The 23,905-nt window shown below is 32.7% G+C and overlaps 1 protein-coding gene across 6 annotated transcripts in view; it reads right to left on the bottom strand.

Annotated features, from left to right (window-relative positions):
* The window catches only part of LOC126733491 (ankyrin-3-like), a 165,867-nt gene that overhangs the window by 127,906 nt on the left and 14,056 nt on the right, over window positions 1–23,905 (bottom strand). The window contains exon 1 of one of the 6 annotated variants that reach the window (XM_050436828.1): window positions 14,231–14,394. The exons of the other annotated variants lie outside the window; for them this stretch is intronic. Coding sequence (XP_050292785.1) covers window positions 14,231–14,272 — 42 coding nt within the window. The 5' untranslated portion in view covers window positions 14,273–14,394. Of the gene's footprint in view, window positions 1–14,230; window positions 14,395–23,905 lie in introns of those variants that run through there. 6 annotated transcript variants of the gene reach the window in all.

Genomic DNA, 23,905 nt, shown 5'->3' with positions numbered 1-23,905 from the left:
TTTAATTACAGAAAAAAACAGATAAACAGCTGGGTATTTCGGTCAATTAACAAACAAAAATATTGTTCAATAAAAAAATTATTGATTAAGAAATAATAATTAAAAAATTAACACATAAAAAAGATAAAAGATACGAACTACAACGATGTACGTTATACGATAAAGAACTTTAAACTTGTCCGAACTAATGAAGAACTGAACTGACAGTAATGACAGTTATAAGTTATAGTAGGATGAAGCAAAAATAATTCAATTTTATTGGTCAATTTTCTTTAAAGTTCAAGTTTAAATTTAATCTTATTTGAAAATTGAATAAATTGAATGAATGCCTTTTCTATAGAGTATCTTTTCATATTTTATTTTAAAAAATGCTTCATATTTTATTAGAGAGAAACAATAGTATTTTTTGTGCCTGACAAAATTAATGACAAATTCTTATGATATTATAAAGCATTTGGTATCATTGCATCAGAGATGTTTCCAGCAAACAAATTGCCCATAGTTCCACGGCAATGCTAACTCTACTTTCTAGCCTTTCAATGTTCTATGGTCATATTATTATGTCCAATACATGTCCTAAAAGTATGTACATATGACGTAGAATCCTGAGGAAAATGGACGTCCTATATATGTCCATAGTACTTAATACGTCTCTTGGGGTACGTTCAGGGTACGTACATTATGTCGTGGAGTACGTACAAAATACGTCTTTAATACGCATTTGTGCTGTTTGGGTTTTATTTATAATATATTTTACATAATAATTCTTTACACCATTATATCTTTTGATCTATTGAAGTTAGGTATAGCACATATTACATAAAGTTATATTAGAACGTTGCGTAGAATCGGAAAATTTTGTCCTCTACTACTGTGTGATTTCTCCTGTATATGCAAAGTTATCTTTCTAATGTAGATCTAAAAAAGATCTAGATATAATTTTTATTTGGCATACTTTTTTTATGAAAGGACGCCTTCACGATTTATTAAGGAGGTCCGGGACTTTTTTAACGCACGGTATTGTCAAAAGTACTCAATTCTCGACCTGTCAAATTTTAATAGATTTGACACAGTTTTTACTACTGATTTTCAAACCCAAATATAGTGATAAGTACATGAGAGCGATTATTAATTTAGTGCTCAAAACGTCAAAATGACAGTTGTATGACAATCTGCTAATAACTAATATAGCGGTGAATTATTTTCGTATTAGTGAACTATGCCCTGTTCTATTAACATACGAGTACTACAACGGAGACTGACAAAGAACACAAATTTAGTTTATATTGGATAAAAATATAAATAATCGTAGTTTCTAATTCTATTTTAATCAAGGTGTATTTATACTTTGGACAATACACTCTGACCCTTTACATAACAAATTGGCTAATTCGGATATAAAATCACTATTTATTTTAAGGTATGGCGCTACGCAGCTATTTACAATACATAGGTTTACTGCTATTTTAATGTTTGTTTTTTTTTACGTGCAGTCACATTTTTTTCTCATATTTATTTCGCATTGCTCGACCTAATTACTAAGTCATCCAGCCAATTAACAGCATTGTTACACTTGCGCTAAAAATAGCTCATCAGTGACATATTTAACGTAAGAGATCGCGGTAATATGAATTAATATTGCATAAATGTTTTTAAGAAAAATGTGAGGGAAATTAACCTTTGGGTCAAGAATGCCGCGACAGAGAAACATATTTTTAAATCTGGAATAAAGTGATCATGATTTTAAACTACAAGGTAGTGGATGTCAAATAAACAGTATATTTTTTTCTTTTTGTCTTGCAACATTAGTTGCTTCTTGGATTCTTTTTTCACTATTTACCGAACAAACGACAGATTGGGTGTTAAATTAGTATGTAAAATATATTTTGGTTCTTTGAGTAATTTTAAGAAAAAAAATCAAATAATTATGTGTCCGCAAAGGCGTTTACGAGATACGGGTGTTAAAAATAGTTTTTTCGTGAATATCTTAAATATGCTTAATCCAATTTTATTGTCATTTGGCGGTATAATTTATGCTAGTAAGATATTGACTACTAATTTTATTAAGGTTTTAAGTTCACTGGCGTCCCGAGCGCGTATTTACATACTATACTACAGCACAGAGCACCATAGGACTCAGCGGCTCTGCATCGCCGTATAATATGTAGTTGAGAAATGCGCTTATTTATCACTACATACTATACTACGCTACAGAGCATTAGAAAGAAAAATGTTTTTATGTGATTTGTTTAGTGCTGTATAATTGGTAGAAACAGAATAAATAAATGTAATGTAATTATTTATGTTATTATTATTTGTTTTAGTTTAATTTTTGTTAATGATTTTAATATACAAGATGAGGGGTGTTAAAATATTTAATGAATACAATGCTTTAAAATTTAAAAACAATGTTGTGAAGGCGCATTGTATTTTTGGTTTTAGAATTTCGATAGTGCTTTGTTTCTAAGTTAGGTTTTTTATTTTTATGTATATGATTACAAAGTAAGTACATATAAATTGTTAGATTTTAATAAGGTGCTACCTATTTAGTTTAGATTTGAAATTTAAAGGGCCTAATGAATAAAAATAAAGCAATTATTCATTAGGTTTACTTTACTTACTTTTGCTTAAAATATGAAAGCAAAACCTCAAGATTTTGCGGATTAGAAATGGTAGAATTATAAGCATATTTTTGTGTGTTAATGAGACAGAATGTATAGGAAAATACAGATTCTTATTTATTTTCTTTTTATTTTACTCATCTACCTAATATTGTCTACCATAGATTGGACATGTTACCTATCTATAGACAATATAACCAAACTTAAGGAGTTTCTACGAACACCACTGTTAATCAGTAAGAAAAAGCTGTAAGAAATCATTCAATACCTTAGATCTATTTTATGTAAAAAAAATAAAAGAGATGATACCTAGTATTCATTCAACAAAAAGATTAAATTCAATAGTACCTATCTTAAAAGAAAAAATGGAAATATTTAGTGATATATTGACAATTGTAGGGTACAAGTTTATTTAGTGACTTTGGAGCCTTAACGTCTTCAAAAACATATTATTTACTGTCTTTAAAATTAAATTAAAATTGCTTGTTTTTACCAAAATAATATAAAGCTATATTATAATAAACAAATGCTTGTTGTACTTACTAAATGTATGTATAAACATATTTTTCTAGAATCTTAAATCCTTTATCCTTATCCTTTCTAGTCCTTATAGACGTCTTCAAAAAGCATTTTAGTTTGAATATAGAACAATAGTGGACGTAGCGATACAATTAAGACTAAAAAAATCTAAGGAACAATAATAACAGCAAACCACTTGTTAACAGATCATATTTATATTCAATTGTCGATTTATTTCCCACACAGTAAGCTAAGTTTACACCGCGAATACACAGTATTTAGTCAGAAGACTAAATACTGTATTAATTTTAATAAATCCTTAGGCTTTTACTTCAACAAAGTCAATTATATTATTTTAATCCCTTGTTTGGCAACTTTAGTCCTTGAATATTGTCCATATACATTATAACCTATATTTTTCCCCGAAAAAAATTAAATTTAGTCTATCCTGTTTGGCACTGACTAAATTCCTTTATTACATTTTAGTACACGGTTTTTTACAAGGAAAAAATACAAGGCACACCTTCTAATTCTAAACAGTTTGCAAACTTTTCTGAAATTGCAAACTTCAGAAGAATACCTAACGTAGTCAAGCTTAACTACTGAAGGAGTTTTTAATTTAGCTTTTAATTCATATGAATTGCAGAATAATATAAATCAACTTATACGCTATTACTATTTGGTGGTTCAATGTGTGGCTACTTTGAACATTTTTACCAACATAAGGGCATTTTTCGCTATTTCAGAAAAGTTTACCTCCCTGTATCTACAAGCAGATTAATGATAAAAAATATAAATCTGTACATTCTGAAGCGAAACCTATATTTTAAAATTAAACCAAATTTAGACTAAAGAAATTACATTTTATGCGTACGTATTTAAAAGCTGTATTTACGTATATACCTTTAAAAGCCCACAAGCCACCATTAAAATTTTTAAAATACAACACACCTTCACAACATTAGGTAATTGTTTTCAAATTTTCCAGTCGCGTCATATTCATTAAATATTAAACACCCTTTATCTTGTATATCGAAATCGCAAGCAAAAAAAAACAAAATTCAATAATATTAATAATAACAACATAAATAATTACACAATAATTAAATGTGTAAACTACCAATTTTACAGCACCAAACAAATCACATAAAACATTTTTCCTTCTAATGCTCCGTACCGTAGTATAGTATGTAGTGATAAATAAGCGCATTTCTCAACTACATATTATACTGCGGTGCAGAGCCGCCGAGTTCTATGGTGCTCTGTGCTGTAGTATAGTATGTAAATACGCGTCCCGAGCGATACCCAAACCAATATTCTTGCAATAAATACACGCCAATTCCAATGATTTGGATTTGACTTTGACTTGGAATTCTTTATGGATATTTCAACTTTCTTTGGATAAATTAATCAAAAGTACAGCTTTTTTTCTATTTTTTTGTACCTTACTTAGTTTTCGAGAAAAAAAAATAAATGCACTTAATTTTATATACCTAGGTCACAAAAAAAAACATGGAAAATTTTTGTTGGAAATATTTTTTTCTATAATTTTTTTATTAAAAATTATTATACCAACAATAAATAATCACTAAAGTAAAACCTGTAAACTAACGATAAATGTTGGAAATTGCCTCTTTCAGCCTCAAGTCTAGCCAGACGCCTCATCATTTAATTACCCATTTTCCCAAAAATATGTATTTTGTAGATCTTCACTTATAATGGGAGTTTTGTATTCCAACATTAGCCATTCCATAACAAAAACACATATCACATTTCACTGTTAATAAATTGAACCATTCTGGACAAAAAATATATCGAAAAATAACCAGTAAAAACTAACAATAGATAAACAAGTTTAACAAGAAAATTACAATAGGAATAACTGTTAACAAGAATAGGTTGACAGTAACTGTAAAGTTGTTTAGCCCAACTCAAACCAACTCTTTATTATTATCTACTACTGACTCCTTTTAAGTAAAAACATTTACTTTAGATTTTAATATAATGCAATTTAATTTAATCTTTATTAAAATCTCTTGTTGCTGTTACATGAATATTAATAAAAAATTATAAAAGATAAAAATTTATAAAAGAAAGTCGTTTAGATACCGCTAAGAACGCCACTGGATTTAAAAAATATAATTACACTAAATCCACATCTTACTACAATAAAAAACTAGTATAAATTGTAGTATAAATTACAATAAATATGGATAAAGGGTATTTAAGATAATAAAAAAAATATTTACTTTAACCTTCTGTATCTCGTAAACAAAGTCTTTGTGGAGACATGTTTATTTGAACTTAAAACTATTCAAAGAATCGCCTATCTAATTTATTGTAGAGTATTGCATTTTGGGCAACTTTTGCCGGTAATATCCGTTATTTTTAACGTTAGCGGGATGTGTTTTTCGCGACAGTGTACTACTTTTCCATAAACGTGAAGTTGCCGTTAACAGAATTTTCAAAAATCAAATATTTTTTCTTTTTGTTTTTAAACCATTAGCATTCATAGAGACCTTATCGAAAACCAAAGATAAAGACATAATACAGGTTGATTTTACTCAATTATTTCAAAGAATAGTCACTGTGCGCACAGCACATGAATTGAAACAATATTTTGCCGTTGAACTTGCAGCGGTGCCTTTATCTATATTTGATGAAAAAGGACTAATGAGAAAAACTAAAAAGTCATCATTATTTCAAGTTTTCAGATCCGTACCAGAACGTCCGATTGATGTCTCCAACTGTGAGTATGTGATTGATGGAGGAAATCTAATTCATCGTGTTGTATGGCCGAGTCAGGGTACATTTAAGGATATTTACAGCACATACGTTCAATTTGTTAGGCGGCATTATGGGAAAAATGTTACAATTATTTTCGATGGTTACGGTAATAATCCTACTAGCACAAAAAGTATCGAACGCCAATAGAGAATTTTAACCAGAACATCTTCGGCTGTTATTTTTGATGAAAATACGACCATTATAGACCCTAAAGAAAAATTATTAAGCAACCTTGCCAACAAAGAACGATTTATTTCCCAAATAGTTCACACCTTGCAAAATGAAAAGATACAAACTGTGACTGCGAATGATGATGCTGATACAATTATAGTTCAAACTGCTATTCAAAAAACTTTTAGGTCTGAACGGTCGGAATTGTAGGTGACAAGATGTCTATCTGCTTACCTTAATTATCGCCTTAACGCCAATTGAAACGGATATTAGACTAATAAGGGAGGCCCAAGGTAATATAAAAGCAAGAATTTATAGCTCTAAAGATTTACAGTTGTCAAATGTCCTTAAGAATGCAAAAGAAGCAGTTCTTTTTGCTCATGCATTTAGTGGAAGTGACACAACGTCTGCTTTTTTTGGAAAAGGCAAACTCCAAACTATACATTTATTAAATTCTGAAGCAAATTTGCAGGAAGTAGTTAAAACCTTCAACAAACCAAATGCTACTAAAGAGGATATTAATGGAGCTGGGGAAATATTTACTCTTGCACTATATAAAGCAGAAAAAAACGAAACGTCAGAAAATCATCAAAGGTATGTTTTGTTTAACACCTCGGTGGGCCACTCTAGTCAAGCGGTTACTCTGGCAAGGCTACCCCCGACATTTGCAGCTTTGCAACAACATTCGTTCCGAGTTTACCACTAAATTCAGGCTCGGCATGGCAATGTTTTAGAACCAGAAGAATGGGGATGGAAGAAATCCGGTGATATTTTAATACCTCTTTTTACTACTGAAGCACCGGCTCCCTTATCAATTTTAAAGCTAATATCGTGTGCCTGCAAAAAGGGCTGCTGAAAGCGGTGCGGATGTTTCAAGGTTGATTTAAGATGTTCGCTTATGTGTATGAACTGTCACGGACCAGGATGCTATAATGCGGATAAGACCGACGAAAGTGAATTGGAGCAAGAATAAATGCCTTCAAAAGTGGACTAGGCCTACTGGGGACACCACTTAAAAAAAAAACGCGCCGACAAACTCTACCTCCTGGGTGGTGCGGAAACGTTTTTGTTACCTACCCCCCAAGTTTGCCGTCGATTAACGTGAAAACCCATCATAATTGGCGGACGACCGATAGGAGCAGTTTTGTAGAAAATTTAATTCTGAATATTTTTTAATTCCTCTGTTTTTGTCGTAGAACATCGCGTTTCCAAGATATTATTGGAAAACCAGCACGGTGTCATTATAAGGGTGAAAAAGGGGATGAAGCTCACCAGTTAGGCTTGGGAACTTTTCGATCCTGTATTGCTACCATTATAAACTGTTGATTCAGAAAATATCAGCTTATTATACTTTTTTTCTTCTATTTTTGCCAATTTCCGTGTACTATAAACTTATAATGATATTAGAGATTTTCATAGCCACAATAGCTCACTTACCTTTCGAACTATAGTTCCGATGGCTTTTTCAGAATTTTCATTACTCTGTATAAAATATACCAGCGTATCATATTTTTCGCAATTTTCAAATGCTGTCATTATTCGAAGAACTTGATAAATATCAATTATTTATCATTAATAAACATAACATAAGAACGAAAATAAGCTGGCTGGAAAAAAACCAGAAGTCGATCAAAAAACCAATCAGATAGAACATAGATAAAATAAATAGATTTTACACAAATATTTGACATTTATTTTTGTTTCTTGTCTACTATTTATTATCAAATTATGCATTTAACTTCAGGAAATTGCCATTTATTTGCATGTTTATGAGAAAAAGGGCATACTATTGTATGTTTTTGAAACTTTGATTTATGACTCAAAAATAGTAAATATGTAACAAAAATTATCTACCTCATTGCATACTACGGAAAAAAAGAGATACAGGAGAAACAGAGATACGACGGATGCCCAAAATGCAACATATTTAAAAATACTATGTATGTTAAAAACTAAAAAAGCTATGAAAATTTTGTTCGGCATCTTTAGTTTCACGAAAAAGTAGCATACTACTGCAAAAACATGCATCCAATGCATCCCGTTAGCTTTATAAATAACGGAGTTACCCAAAATGGGACAGTTTGGATATACTTAATTAACACCCTGTATATAAAATAACAGCTTAACCCAATCTAAATAGCCAATAATTGGAAAATGCAACAATTTTTTAATGTTTCGACTAATATAAGTTTCTTGGTAGATCTTGTGGTCTGAGAATGGCGACATATTGTTCGAGAATTATAATTAATTGAACCTCGAAGTCGTTATTGACCTGAACGAGCCAGATTGAACGTGTAATTCTAATATATGTCGAATCTAACCTATCACTTGTCACAAATTTGACAGTTTATAAACCTCGTTGTCTTATCAATCGAAAATCAGTCAAATGACCATTAAAATAACTTCTACGCCAATGACTTTTGTGTAGTGTGATTTTTATAAGAAATTAAACAGCTGAAGTCAAACCGAAGTTGTCATATTTTGAAAGGTGACTAAATTCTTCCCTATATTGCCAACCATCTCCGGCATTGTCTTTTGGCGATTAGCAATCTGTCAAATTAAGGAGGCACTTGCATTTGTCAATTATATTAATAGTGATGACCTCACCGAAAAAAAAACAGACAGAATTAAATTTTCTATTTAAAAGCGTATTGTGTGCGCTCACTTACACATACTGAGTGTGCAACAGGCATAACCAACAAAGGTCATAAAGTGCGAAAAAGAGGAAATGGTCACGATGATGATGAGATGAACCGTTAGACTGCTGATGGTTATATTTTTAATGCTTTTTTAATTATATAAGTATATACATATACAGTGGGTGACTTTAACTGGAATAAATTAGTTAAATCTAATCAAAATTTATCTCGCAAAATTCCTGAGACCCGTCGATTTGTGTTTATTTTTTTTTCACATTTCAAGATAGTTTTTGTATTTTTTCACCTACAGGGGGGGTCCAAATTAACCCCAACTTTTTTTTTTCAAATGGAAAGCCACTTTTTTTAAACTCTCATTGAAAAGAGCCCTTTTTCTTGATTAAATTGCCCTATTTATTTTTGTGATTATCTAAAGGAGAAATACGAAAAAAAAATAAAAACCATTAAAAAGTTGCGTTTAATGTATAAGATGCTTAAAATGAGCACCATTTACTTGTTGGCAAAGCCCAAGACGATAATAAAATTCGTTTCTGACATTTTCTAACACTTCTAGAGATATTTGTCGGATTTCTTGCCTAATACGTTCTTTGAGTTCGTCTAGGTTTCCTGGTTTGCTCATATAAATTTGACTTTTCAAATGTCCTCACAGAAAAAAATCAAGTGGGGTGAAATCGAGAGAAGGTGCCGGCCACTCGATTGCACCCCTTCTACCAATCCATCTGTTTGGAAAATTGTTATCTAAATACTGGCATACATTAGGGGCATAATGTGGGGGAGCATCATCTTGTTGCATCCAGATTCTTTCATCATACAAATCTGGATCGAACTGACTCAGATATAAGGCACGTAAGACTGGAACTGGTTTATGTTTAAGAAATTGTAGATATCTTTCCCCAGTTAAAGTATCATTAAAGAATATGGGCCCTATAACTTGCCTGCCAATTATGCCAGCCCAAACATTAGTTTTCTGGGGATATTGTGTATTAGTTTCCCTTACCCAGTGTGGGTTCTCGTCAGACCAGTAGCGACAGTTCTGCTTATTAACATGGTCATTTAGGGTGAATGTAGCCTCATCAGAAAAAAGGATTCACTCCGAAGATATGCGATTTTCGTCAATGGCGTTCATCATTAATTCACAGAACTGAATTCTGCGATCTGGATCGTCTTCCAATAACTCTTAAACGGGTTGCATTTTATAAGGTCGTTTGTTTGCACTTTTTAAAATTTTTAGCACAGATTTATGATGAATAGAGTTTTCGCGAGCTACTCTTCTCGCTGCAGTTACCGGATTTTCTTCCATCGCTAACAATACATTTAATTGGGTGTTTTCAACGATTTTAGAAGACCTTTGTCTTGAAACATCCCTCACGTGCCCAACTTCTCGAAATCTGCTTTCGATTTTACTAACCGTACCTTGGTTAATAGGTGGCAAATCTAGATATTTCTGCCTGAATAAGTGGACAACCTCTAGCTGAGTACGGCTTCTGTCCCCATAACCAATCATCATTAAGATTTCAATCTTGTGGGATTCGGATAAATAAGGCATTTTTTCAATATAAGTTAACTTATTTAACAACTGGTTGAAATTCACTTTAACAGTGACACTACAACAATGTCAGGAAAGGTCTCGATACCAATAAAATAAACAAACACGCCAAAAATTTACCAACACAAAATATTTCGAGACTTTTAATAATTTAATGGTTTTTTTTTTCTTATTTCTCCTTTAGATAATTACAAAAGTAAATAGGGCAATTTAATCAGGAAAACGGGCTCTTTTCAATGAGAGTTTAAAAAAAGTGGCTTTCCATTTGAAAAAAAAAAGTTGGGGTTAATTTGGACCCCCCCTGTAGGTGAAAAAATACAAAAACTATCTTGAAATGTAAAAAAATAAACAAAAATCGACGGGTCTCAGGAATTTTGCGAGATAAAATTTGATTAGTTTTAACTGAATTTATTCCAGTTAAAGTCACCACACTGTATGATATACAGGGTGTCAATTTGAAACCTTTCAATGCAAATATGTCTGCAACTATGAAGTTAGAAAAGCGCAATTTGGCACAAATATTATACGGCTAAGAGGAAGAATAACCACATATTTTAGTTATAGGGTAAGTCACCCCTTAGGCCTCATGTACCCCAACCCCAAAATTTTAAATGATACGACGTCTTTTGGAATAACTTAAAATAAAGGTCTTTTGGAGTAGCATTCAACAGCATAAGAATTTTTCCTAAATTTTATATGGGGTCAAAGAAAGGTAAAAGTTAAATAAAATAAACTATGTTTTATAAAGTGTTATTTAGTTAATTACATGCTCAAAATGCTTTCCATTTTGGGATTAACAAAAATAATAATATTTTTAGCTCATTTCTAAAATTCTTTGAAGAAAGCCTTTAAAGAAAAGAAGGCCTTCCCTTGGAATAGATGCACATTGCACATTTTGTAATAAATCATCCGTTGCCATAGATAATCAAGTACTCTACGCTGACCTGTTTTTTGTTTTCTATTGATCCTCATTCATAAGTCAAGTGTGTCAGATTGTACCTAAAATTAAAAAGTATATTTTTTTTAATCCAACAAACAAGTTTGTTTACTTAGTTGGAATGTAGTATGTTGGAATGCAGGTTTTAGGTCGTACTAGAAAATAGATCTTCGGACCTAGTTTTAAAAAATATTTTACATTATGTTTCTCACTCTCACACCCAAATTGTTCACGGTTTACAGTATGGCGGAAAGAATTGAAATAATTTGTATTTATAGTTCTCAACATCGTTGTGCTTTAAGACTGCTGCATTATTTAACGAAAGAAATTCTGGAAAAAACGTAACTCATACTTACGTGAGGTTTAAATTCTCAAATTTGAAGAAACAGGATATCAGAAACAGATAGAGTACTTAAAGAAGCGGCACAAATAGATGTAAGACGACATTTTGCTAGGAAACCTACATTGTCATTTCTACACTAAGCATTAGTGATAACAGGAATTTGTCATGAATCTATACATCAGGTACTAAAATTAAGTCATTTCCATCCATACAAAATGCAAATTCTTCAGGAATTGCTTGAAGACGACCCCGACTGGAGAAATAGAATTTTGCACGTATTATTACGTATTACTCCTGAGTTGCGGACAAATATACGCGACTGACGATTGTTTAAGCGACGAATCCACCTTTTTTTAAAATGGTTCCGTAAATAAACAGGACTGTAAGTAGATACTGAAGTAATGAAAATCCGCATGTTTTCGGGGAAGGACGCACACAGTATCCAGAAAAAATCATATGTGGGCGAGAATATTGGGTGATACTATTGTCGGGCCTCTATTTATTAATGGTAACCTTAATACAGCACCTTACTTGGAAATGTGGCATTCAACCTAAAATTGCTGAAGAAATCGAAAATTATTGGATATTCATGGGAGTAGGAACCTAAACGAACGATTTATTACATTTTCAATAAGATAAAGCGCCATGCCATTATATTCTTCCTGTGTGGCAATTTTCTATAATTGTCCAGATCAGTGGAGCGGGAGAAGAGGCCCAGTGGAACGGCCGGCGAGATCACCAGATCTAAGATTCCTAGAGTTTTTTCTCTGGAGTCACTTAAAAACTATTTGTGTTAAAACGCAACCAGCTTCACTTCATCATCCTCGGCAACATATTATTACAGAATGTGCATCTATTCCCAGAGCAGTGTTTCAAAAAGTGTGAAATGTGTTTGAAAATAGATTATACTTTATTTTAGCCCAAAATGCAATGCATTTTAAGCACCTAATTAAATAAAATAATACTTTATAAAAATAGAGTTTATTTTATTTAACTTATACCTTTTTTGACACTGGATAAAATTTAGGAAAAATTCTTGTGCAGGTGAATAGGTACTACTTTAAAAAGAATTTTAATTTAAGGTACCATAAATGGGACGGTCCCATTTAAAATTTGGGAATTAAGGGGTATCGGGCCCAAGGTGTGATACCCTATAACCAAAATAGGGACGAAACACTGACTACGTCAAAAAATTGTTTTGCTGTCACTGTAAGTAAGCTTCGCCCAATTGGATGTTTGACATTCATTTATCTCATAAATAAGATGATGATTTTTATCCTATTGATTTATTATTTTCCTTTAATTTTCTTTTTTTTTTAATTCTTTCTAGATGACCTCCATTGGCTAATCGAAACCTGGAACTATCATCTTTACGTCAAAGAATTATTTAGCTGTCATTGTAAGCCCAGTTGGATATCTGTCATGCATTCATCACATAAATAATGAAAAAAAAATATTCATAATGATTTTTTTTTATTACCATAGGGAGCTTTACAACTTTCCAGGGTTTAGAAAGTTTCACTTCTTTTATGGACTAGTGCGTAAAGTAATTTGGTATTTTTGATTTTTTTGAACGTTTTCTTCAGTATCCCCCTTATTTATTCATGGGAATTGTCGCATTCGCCTATGGCTCATAAAATTTCCCATTCATAAAAAAAGGATCATTTTACACACTTGTTACAAAAATAAATATTTTCCTATTTGCCTTTAATTTTTTTATGATAGCCTCCTATGGCCAAATTGAAACCTTAAACTGTTTGATTTTTACTAGTCCCATGGTTGAAACCTTTGGTGTGATACTCAACTCACAAAACAGTTTTACCACTAACCAAAAGTCTTTATTTTACTCTGGAGAAGATGAAAAGAAAATATGAAAAATAGAATAAACCTTTCATATTTTTACGTCAAAAACCAGCTACGTCCAATTGGATTTTTGTCATTTTTTTATCTTATCGATCGTTCCATAATATATCAATATTCCATATATAATACAAAAATTAAGAGGGAGAGGTGATATTTTTCCAGTTTTTCTTTTAATTTTTTCCAAGGTGGCCTTCACAGCCAAATCGAAAACTGAAACTATCATTTTGTGTCAAAAGCCTATGAGAAAATTGTATAGATGTCACTGTAATACAGTTAGATGTTTGTAATGCATTTGTCCCATACATAATTTTAAAAAATAGGATAAAACAATGATTTTTTCCATTTTCCATTAGTTTTTTTCCAAGATGCATTGCCTCCAACGGCCAAATCAAAATCTATAACTCTTCTTTTTAAATACGTTAAATTTTTTTTTGCATACATTTTTAAAAAAACATTAAAATGGATAATGATTTTTTCTAGTTTCTTTTATCTTTTTTCTAAGATGACCAAATCGAGGAACTATCGCTTTTGTGTCCAAAAACAGCCACGCCCAATAGTATTTTTGTCATTTTCTTTTCTTATCAATCATTATATAAAATATTAAGGAATTTTTTAAATAATTTTACCACATTAGCCTTAGCAACGAAATTATGTGTAAAATATTTTTTTTATGTAATAAATGTAAACTTAAGGGACTACTAAAAATAATTTTCGGCTCTATGAGTCCAAATTACAGCAACTCTATTTTAAATTTTGCTATTAAAACAAAAAATGTGCCCAACTTACCCCAATAGATCCCGGACTTTTATTACTATCACTGACACTCATCTCGAGATCGTCCAAAGTCACCGCATCTCAAAAATCATTTTAAAAATTAAAAATTCCCTGTCTTTACATACAAATTTACGACGTTAATAATAATCACTCTGAGCGACGCACCCGCTGCTGGACGGAACTAGAATGCATACTGCGACAAAATCCGAACCGGGTAGAAGCCGATAAATAATTTGGCACTTCGCGATTTTTTTCTCTTGTGTTAGTTTTAGTTTTCCCGGAAAATTCCGGTTACGATTGGCCGATGGGAACTCCGGGCGGAGTTTGGCAGTTTGCCGTTATCCGAGGTCTTTGCCAAAAAAACTTCCTTGGCTGCGGATCGATATAGATTTTATAAGGTCCTGTGTTTCAAGGGTTCTGGGCCATAATATGGGGTGAAAAGTTCATCTTGTAAAAGTTCGGAGCTAGGTTCAAAAATTATCTTGACAAGAATAGATGTGAAAAAGTGTAAATTTGAACTATTTATAGGCATCCTCGAAATTAGTATTTTTTTTCATTACAGGCATTAACATTCTTCCAGGTCCAAGTATTATGCAAGATCGTAATGAAATCACGAAAGTCGTATGCAGCGACTCAGATTAGGTCAGAACAATTAGGACGATTTTAGGATTATTCGGATAGTATAAGAGACGACAAAAAGTGAAAAGAATCTAATATTTTCTCTATTTTTGGCGAATAAAACTCATCTCAGACCCAAGAATCGTAATAAAATGATATTTGTATGAAGTAAGTCAGAATACTACGATTTAAAGATGATTCAAAGGAGTGAAATGGGGTGAATATAATACTTCTTCTTTGAGTGCTCTTCTGTTAACGGATATTAGCCACCACCATGGAAATTTAAACTTTTGAAATATCTGCCCTGAAAAGGCCGGTCGTTGTGGTATCAATTCCGCATTATGCGGGGGGTTATTATTATGCATATTCCGCTTGGGTTCATAATTAGAAGTTCTCAGAGCTTTACTTTGGAATCTACATTAAAACTGCTTTTCTGTTGCTTTGTGAGATCAAAACTGGAGTTTGGCTGCATTATATGGAACCCGCTCTATCAGAATCATGTTGGTCTCCTTGAATCTGTTCAGCGTAGATTTGCTAAGTTTTTGGCCTTCAGGCAGGATGGCATATATCCGGTAAGAGGGTTTGATCATCGGCAACTATTGGAACGCTTCAATCTACATCCATTACATCTCAGAAGAATGATCTTCTCTGTAAAATTCCTGCATGGGTTACTGAATGGATTCATTGATAGTCCTGTACTTCTTTCTGGTGTACGTTTCATGGTGCCTAGGCTTAATGCTAGACATCCCCTAACATTCTTTCTGCCAAGGCCTCATACTAACATCCTGTTGAAATCGCCACTATATACAATATGCGCTATATTTAATCGGATCTGTCACATGTGCGATATAAATTTCTCTCCGGTTCATGTGATTGTCGATATCTTGATCATTACTCTTGGGATTAGGGCCCATGTGTTTAAGTTATAGTTAGTAGGTATATTGCAGTTAATTTAATCTAATTTTGTTAAATATGTGATTATCTTGTTAAACTTTTATAATTGGGTTTTTATATAGGTATTTTATATATTTATATATTTTTTTGGATAACTTTTGAGAATGTGACTTTACTTTACTCTTTTTCTTTTCTTTTCATTCTTTTCGGTTTGTTTGTGTGTGTTTTTTTTAACTATATTTTTCATTGTTTTGCAACTGTTATTGGGCAAGTTGCCTGTTGGAAATAAAGGCTTATCATTATTATTATTATTATTATTTTTATTATTATTTATTATTATTATTATTATTATTATTATTATTATTATTATTATTATTATTATTATTATTATTATTATTATTATTATTATTATTATTATTATTATTATTATTATTATTATTATTATTATTATTATTATTATTATTATTATTATGTATAGTACTCAAACTTTCTAGTCTTAATCTTCTTTCTGATCCCCAAATCTTTATTTATTCTTTTGAGATCTCTAACATTTGTGTCGGGCTGTCTAAGGTATTTTGAGTATTCGTCTCTATATACAGTGCATCCCAAAAGTTATGTCTAAATTCATTTAAAATTCAGGAGGTGTTCGAAAAAAAAACGCTCGGACCCGTCGATTTTTATTTCAAGTTGCGCATTTTTGTACGTGAAGTTTGTATATACAGGGTTGCTCAAAAATAAATTACGACCATCAACTTCATTTTTTCAAAGGAAATCACCTTTTTTTTATTTCATTTTTGAATTTCGCGTGGAATTCTACATATGATTCATGCATCATGTCCTATACCTAAAGTCAACAGTTATCAAAAAAAAGACGACCAAACATTATTATTGAAGTTCACCTTACGAGTCACCTTATCTCTGAGAATTTTTATACAGAGCAAAATTCCATTCATTCGTGTTTTTTTATTGTTGGCTGGTGACCGCGTATTTTCATAGAAACTGTATGACAGTTGTACGCCAAACAGATATTGTCAAGTGTGAAGTGTACGAGCAAAGTTGCGGTTTTCACAATGGTAAAGTTAACGAAACGAGAAAAAATAGAAATTCTGTGCATGATTGGTTTTGGTGATAGAACACGTACTCAAAGAGAAGCTGCTCAATTATTCAATGAAATCCATCCTGATCGTCCTCCGAGATGTCAAAAGGTGGTGAGTAGAATAGAGGCTAAATTTAGAGAATTCGGTTATGTTAGAGATTTGCCGAAATCTGGTCGTCCTGCTCAAAATGAAAATAAACAACTTGACGTTTTGCTTTCTTTGGAAGAAAATCCATGCACTCCTCTGTCGCAGATTGGGGCAAATTTACACATGGCGAAATCTATAGTTCACCGAATAGTTAAAAAGCACAAATATCACCCCTACAAAGTTATTCCTGTGCAAGAGTTATTTGATGACGATTTCGATAGGCGAAATGAGTTTTGTGAACGCTTACAAAACATGTGCAATCTAAATAATAATTTAGTAACAAATATTATTTTTTCCGATGCAGCCACGTTCTGTTTAAATGGTAGTGTTAACAGACAAAATTGTCGATATTGGGCAATAGAAAATCCGCATTGGATGATGGAGGTAAACACCCAGTACCCTCAAAAACTAAATGTGTGGTGTGGAATAGTGCGCGGAAGAGTAATAGGTCCCATTTTCTTTGAACGGGACAAGTGTATCTCGATTTTCTCCAATTTGAATTAGTTCCAGCATTACTGGCTTTATTTCCAAATCCATTGGACCCAGACTATCCTGACGAAGAACTAATTTTCCAGCAAGATGGCGCTCCTCCGCACTATGCTGCCACTGTTCGTACATTTTTGGATGAAACCTTTCCCAATCGGTGGATAGGAAGGAGAGGACCCATCGAATGACCTGCTAGGTCGCCTGACCTAACACCAATGAACTTTTTTTTTGTGGGGATACCTCAAGTCTAAGGTTAATAAGCCAAATAATCTAGACGACCTGAAAGAGAGAATTCGCAGAGAAGTGCGCGCCATAACTCCGGAAATGAATGAAAATGTGCAACGAGACTTTATTGATCGCCTTGGATATTGTCAAGCCGTGAATGGCAACCATTTTGAACATTTAACTTAATTTTTGTTCTTTTTTTATTTGTTACATGAATCGTCTTTTTTTCGATAACTGTTGACTTTAGGTATAGGACATGATTCATGAAACATACACTATCGGACAAAAGTAGAGAAACTTTTTAAATTTGCGTTTTATTTGAATACTTCAAAACTAATGCAGTTCTACACATAATGAAAATCAACAATAATTGTTAAGACTTAATTTGTATAAAGTAAAATAAATTGTAGAAGAAAATCCTAAGATTTAATTTAATTAAACAAAATATTTATGAGACAAAAGTAGAGAAACTAAATTTTATTCCAAAAGTACAAGTTATTTCTTATTTCTATCTTAGAAAAATTAATAGTAAGTAGAGTATCCCTTATTGGCAATCACCTCGCGGCATCGATTTGGCATGGATTCCAACAGTTTCATAATGGTTTCCTCTCCAATAGAATTCCAGGAATCTTGTAAAACTTTTATAAGATCATTTTTATTACTGATCTGATGTTGCCTTACACGCCGGTCTAGTTCCTCCCAGAGGTTTTCAATCGGGTTAAGATCGGGACTTTGCGCAGGAAAGTCCATAACCCTAATATTTTCCGATAAAAACCAATCTTTGACAACCTTTGATTTATGTTTGGGGTCGTTATCTTGTAGGAATATCCAAGTCAAAGGTAAATTATCCTCAGCAAAGGGTAGCATTACATTTTGTAGGATGTCTAAATACACAAATCGATCCATGATACCCTCAATGATGTGTAATGGTCCTGTACCGCACCCAGAGAAGCAACCCCATACCATGCAGGAGCCACCACCATGCTTTACCGTAGGCTGTGTATATCTTGGATCGAATCTTTTGCCTTGTGGTCGATGTACCCATGAGATTCCATCGGACCCAAACAAATTGAACTTACTTTCATCAGTAAAAAGAACTTTTTTCCAGTCCTTGGTTGTCCAATGCAAATATTTTTGTGCAAAGTTGAGTCGGGCCTTCTGATTCTTCTTGCTAATAAACGGCTTTTTAGCGGCTCTTCTACTAAATAATCCTCCTTCCCTCAGTCGTCTTTGTATGGTCTTAGAACTAACATTAACACCAGGTAATTCACTTAAAATTTTATTTGCTGATTTGTGAGGATCAGACTGGGCAATTCTTTTTATCATCATTTCCATGTGTTTGGTTGTTTTTCTTGGGCGGCCACTTTTTTTAATGCTTTTTGTTGAATTTCGTGTTTTAAAATTAGAAATTGTCTTGCTAACAACAGACTTATGCAAATTAAGCGTTTTACTAATGTCCACTTGTCGTATACCACTCTTGTGTGCATCAACTATTTTTCTACGAAGGTCTTCAGACAAATATCTTCCGCGAGGCATGTTGATTAAAAAAACTATGCAAAACTATCAACAGAACTCACGTAAAGCGAACTAAATACTAAATTTGGACGATTGATATTTAGGTTTCTCTACTTATGTCCATCCGAAAATATTTGAATTCTTTTATTGTAAATAAACAACTGATAAGAGGCATGTAAAATGCGGTAAAAAAACGCAGTTGTTGAGAACTACAATATTTGTAGTAAATATTTAATTTAAATACATGGTTTCCGTAAATCAAAGAATTTTTAGAAGTTTCTCTACTTTTGTCCGATAGTGTACGTAGAATTCCACGCGAAATTCAAAGATGAAATAAAAAAGGTGCTTTCATTTGAAAAAATGAAGTTGATGGTCGTAATTTATTTTTGAGCAACCCTGTATATACAAACTTTACGTACAAAAATGAGCAACTTGAAATAAAAATGGACGGGTCCGAGCGTTTTTTTTTCGAACACACCCCTGAATTTTAAATGAATTTAGACATAACTTTTGGGATGCACTGTATATCCACATCTTAAATTCCTCAAGTTCTTCTGCTGAATATTGAATGAGTGACATATAGGATATCTTGTCGTACTCCTCTTTGTATTTCGTGTATTTTATTTTTGTTATTTTTTATTTTTTTGTATTTCATTACATCGCTCTTCAGCTTCTATTCATATGTTTGCTATTTGATCCCAATAAAAGGTTACAATTATTTAAGTCCCGGCCATCTAATCCGACATTTCTAAGGATCTCTACTAATTTTCCATGCCTGACTTGGTCAAATGCTTTTTGATCATCCATGAAGCAGGCATCCATATCGCAGTTCATATCATCACATCTCTGAAGTAGCACTCTTACGCAGAAAAGTGCTTCTCTTATGCCCATTGAATTCCCTGCAATGTATTCTTCACATATCTTAGACCAAATGTCTAGGAACTCTACGGATAAACCTTACAGGGTGATTCTTTAATAACAAATAAGATTTTTTTATATGAATGTATGTCCTAAGCGTCTTTCCTTTCCAAATCCATAGAATTTTAAAAAATTAAAAAAAAAATTTTAGTATGTATGTATTTAAAAATATTTGTCACACATTTTATTCCCTGGTCATCGATAAGTTTTCGGAACTCAAGTGAATATTGTCTGGGCCAGATGCTTTATTGTCTTTTATACGTTTTTATTATTTTTTTAATCTCATCTCTTAATATGAATGGCCTGTTTTGTCTCCCAAATACTAATTATATTTTGTGCTGGTCTATTATCTTCGAAAAGTAAAGATAGGTTTGCTCATGTCGTACCATATGAATTTTAAATGAACCACGGCAATAATAGCAAAGCCTATACAGTGTGTCAATTTGAAAAGCTACCACCCTCTATATTTCTGCCCCTGTATAACATTTGAAAATTTCCAAAAACACGTCAAATTAATTTCTGATGGAGACATTTCTTGGGTTAGTTTTCAATCAAATTACAGCAGCCCCCTGGCGAGCGCGGACATAACCTCTAAAATCTTAAATGGAAGGAGGGTCGAGTGATACCTTATTTTAAATGTCCTTTTCAAAAATACCACATAGTCGACCTTTTGATTGAGAAGTTTGCGAAAAATCAAGGAAACTATTAGTACGTGCTCAAAAAAGTCAAGCGTTGTGCGCTCTTAAGCATTTTTAAAAAAATAGTGTTTAATCTTGAGGGGAAATTAAATACGGGAAAATTCAAAGATGTGCAAGAAGAACGGCAGCATTGTTTCACGAAAGATATCCTAATAGTCAATTAAGTCATAAATATGTTTTAAAATTAATTGCTAAGTTTATGGAAACTGGTTCGGTTGCAAACAAAAAAAGAACTAATCGTCGTATCTTGGATGAAGCTTCATAACTGAAAGTTTTAGGCACCTTTAATACAGAGCCCTCTACATCACTTCGCAGTGTGTTACGCCAGATAGGAATGTCCCGTGCAACAGTAAGAAAAGCACTATAGACATTGTTGTGAATGCGCCTTAACACCGTACCAAGCATCGTACAAGATATAATCGTAACTTGACCTTACATCTGTCAGGTTGCTCAGTACATATAAAGAGGTTATGTTATATGATGTCTTGCCTCGTGTCTCATGTCGGTTGTTTATCGGCTTCTTGTATGTCTTATAATTATTTAAATAAAAGGCTTACTCAAGAATTAGTCGTATTAATTTCAATAAATAACAGAATTTGGCGACGAGTAGTAAAGAATCTACGTGTGTGGGGTGTACGGTTAGTCAGTCGTTTTATACAAACAGTGCCGCGTTTTTGTCAAGAAAAACAACCAAACCATAAAGTCATCAAGTAGCTAGATAAGTATTTTTAGTCCGGTCTGCAGACTCAAGAAGTCAGTTCATTTAGTCGTTGACTCCTGATTTGCCCAGTTCAAAAACCTATGTTGTCCTTAAGGTTAAGTTAATCGAACACTACAGTCCTAGAAGGCTACAAATAGCTGAGAGGTACAAGTTCTGGATAGCTCTCCAACATCCCGGAGAAGATGCCAAGGCTTTTGTTAAAAGCTTAAAAGTCTCTCGGTCTATTGTAGTTTTGGAGCTTTTTTGCAAGAAGCTTGGAGAGATAAATTTGTATGTGGCATTAAGTCACAAGCTCGGTCACAAGCCATCAAAAGAAAGTTACTATCAATGGACAGATTAACTTTTGATATGGATTATACAGAAGCTCTTTTTATGGAGGTAACGGAGGGACAAGTGAAATCGATGAATGCGGATAACACCATCACAGAAAGTTTGGATAAAATTACTTTTAGAAAATAGAAAAAGTTAATTCCTGCTGTTTTTAAACAATCAGATCGTATCCAAGACGATCCTTGCAGCTCAAAATCAGCAAAGTTGTATCACAGATGTGGAGTAAGAAAACATGATCCTGACAAATGTCCAACCATAAAGTGGGAGTGCTTTAAGTGCAAGGTAAAGGGGCATACAAGTCGAGTCTGTAGGAGTAATACAGTCAATGCTTTGGGCGAAGATATTGAACAGTCTTCAGGCACAGAAGAGGATGATTTTGTCTTGAGTTTCCGTGTCATCCATTTATAATGCACATAAGCAAAAGCCAGTGCAGGTAAGCTTGGAGCTTAAAGGTAAGCCAGTGAATTTTGAAATTGATAGTGGAGCATGTCGCACTGTTATTCATGTCAAAGATTTTGAAAAGTACTTTCCTGACTTAAATTTATTTAATGTTAAGTATAAGCTAAGGGTTTTAACAGGGGTAGGTGTAGATATTTTAAGAGAAACAAATGATAAAATAAATGTTAATCCTCTACAAAGTGTTTTATTACCTTCTACTTCTGAATCACCAATGTTAGTCATTTGCAATCTGTTAATAGTTCAAACATTAATATATCGACAGTTGTAAATTTTACTCCTAAGACTTGTTCTAAGGTCTCAAGGTTTGGTAGGGTTATAAAACCTAGATGTAGGTTAGATCTTTAATTAGGATAGAGAGAAATGTTGTGAATGCGCCTTAACACCGTACCAAGCATCGTACAAAATATAAACGTAACTTTAGTTTACATCTGTCAGGTTGCTCAGTATATATAAAGAGGTTATGTTATATCATATCTTGCCACAGAACACAAAGAGGAAAAACCTTGGTCTGTTTTCTGTGTATCTTGCCTCGTGTCTCACGTCGGTTGTTTAGCGGCTTCTTGTATGTCTTGTAATTATTTAAACAAAAGTCTTACTTAAGAACAGTCGTATTTATTTAAATACATAACAGATATGACACTATGATAGATTTCCTGGCAGATGGTATGGTCGACGGGGAGCAATTAAATGGCCACCACGATCACCCGATTTATCACCTTTAAATTTTTTATGGGTGTATTGAAAATCAATTGTTTTTAAAACACAACCTAGTAATTTGGAAGATTTAAAAAGAAGAATCACAGCTGCGTGTAGAGAAATCCAGGCAGAAGTTTTTCAAAATGTTAAAAAGGATACTTGATATCTTTACGGCTTTAATTTGTTTCTTATAAAGTATTAACAAAAGTATGTGGTATCTATGAAAAGACCTTTAAAATGAGGTATCACTCGACGTCACTCGACTCATGTTCGTTCCAAAAGTAAATTTAACGTGTTTTTGGAAATTTTTGAATTTTATACAGGGTGGTACCTTTTCAAATTGACACTCTGTACATTTTAAGTAGAAATATATAGACGTTGACAGCAGCCAAATAAGTTGTTTTACGTGTTATTGTCTGCTATAAGAAATGATCGTGATAGATCCTGTCACCAAGTAAGTTATTTTAAGTTTCTTATAATTTTCTGCATATTTTTAGTAATGAAAAATTATATTCCTTATTATATAAATTCAGTACAATATACATAGCCGTTTGACCGTAATAGAAATAATAAAAATTTTATTCAATGTTAGTTTATAGGTTTGTTCTCACAGCAGTAAGAAACAAGTTTTCGACAAATAAACATGCGCAATAGAGTAAAATGCGTTCGCACAGGAACTTCTGATCGGTTTCAAATCAAAAGTTTGATGTTCTTACACAAATTTCTGATCGTCATCTGATAGTCAGACTTGTTTTCGGATTTATTTCAAGCAAAGTGTCAGAGAATTCGTGTAGCCAGTCAATGCCGATCTTCGGAATATGAACATAACCTCTAAATTGTTGTTTGTATTTTGTCGTTTTGTATACTCCTTGATATTCGTTTT

The sequence above is a fragment of the Anthonomus grandis genome, chromosome 1 (assembly GCF_022605725.1).
Source record: "Anthonomus grandis grandis chromosome 1, icAntGran1.3, whole genome shotgun sequence".
Classification (NCBI taxonomy): Eukaryota; Metazoa; Arthropoda; class Insecta; order Coleoptera; family Curculionidae; genus Anthonomus; species Anthonomus grandis.
Note: the sequence above shows the minus strand (reverse complement) of the source record. Positions and strands in the feature narration are given on the sequence as shown.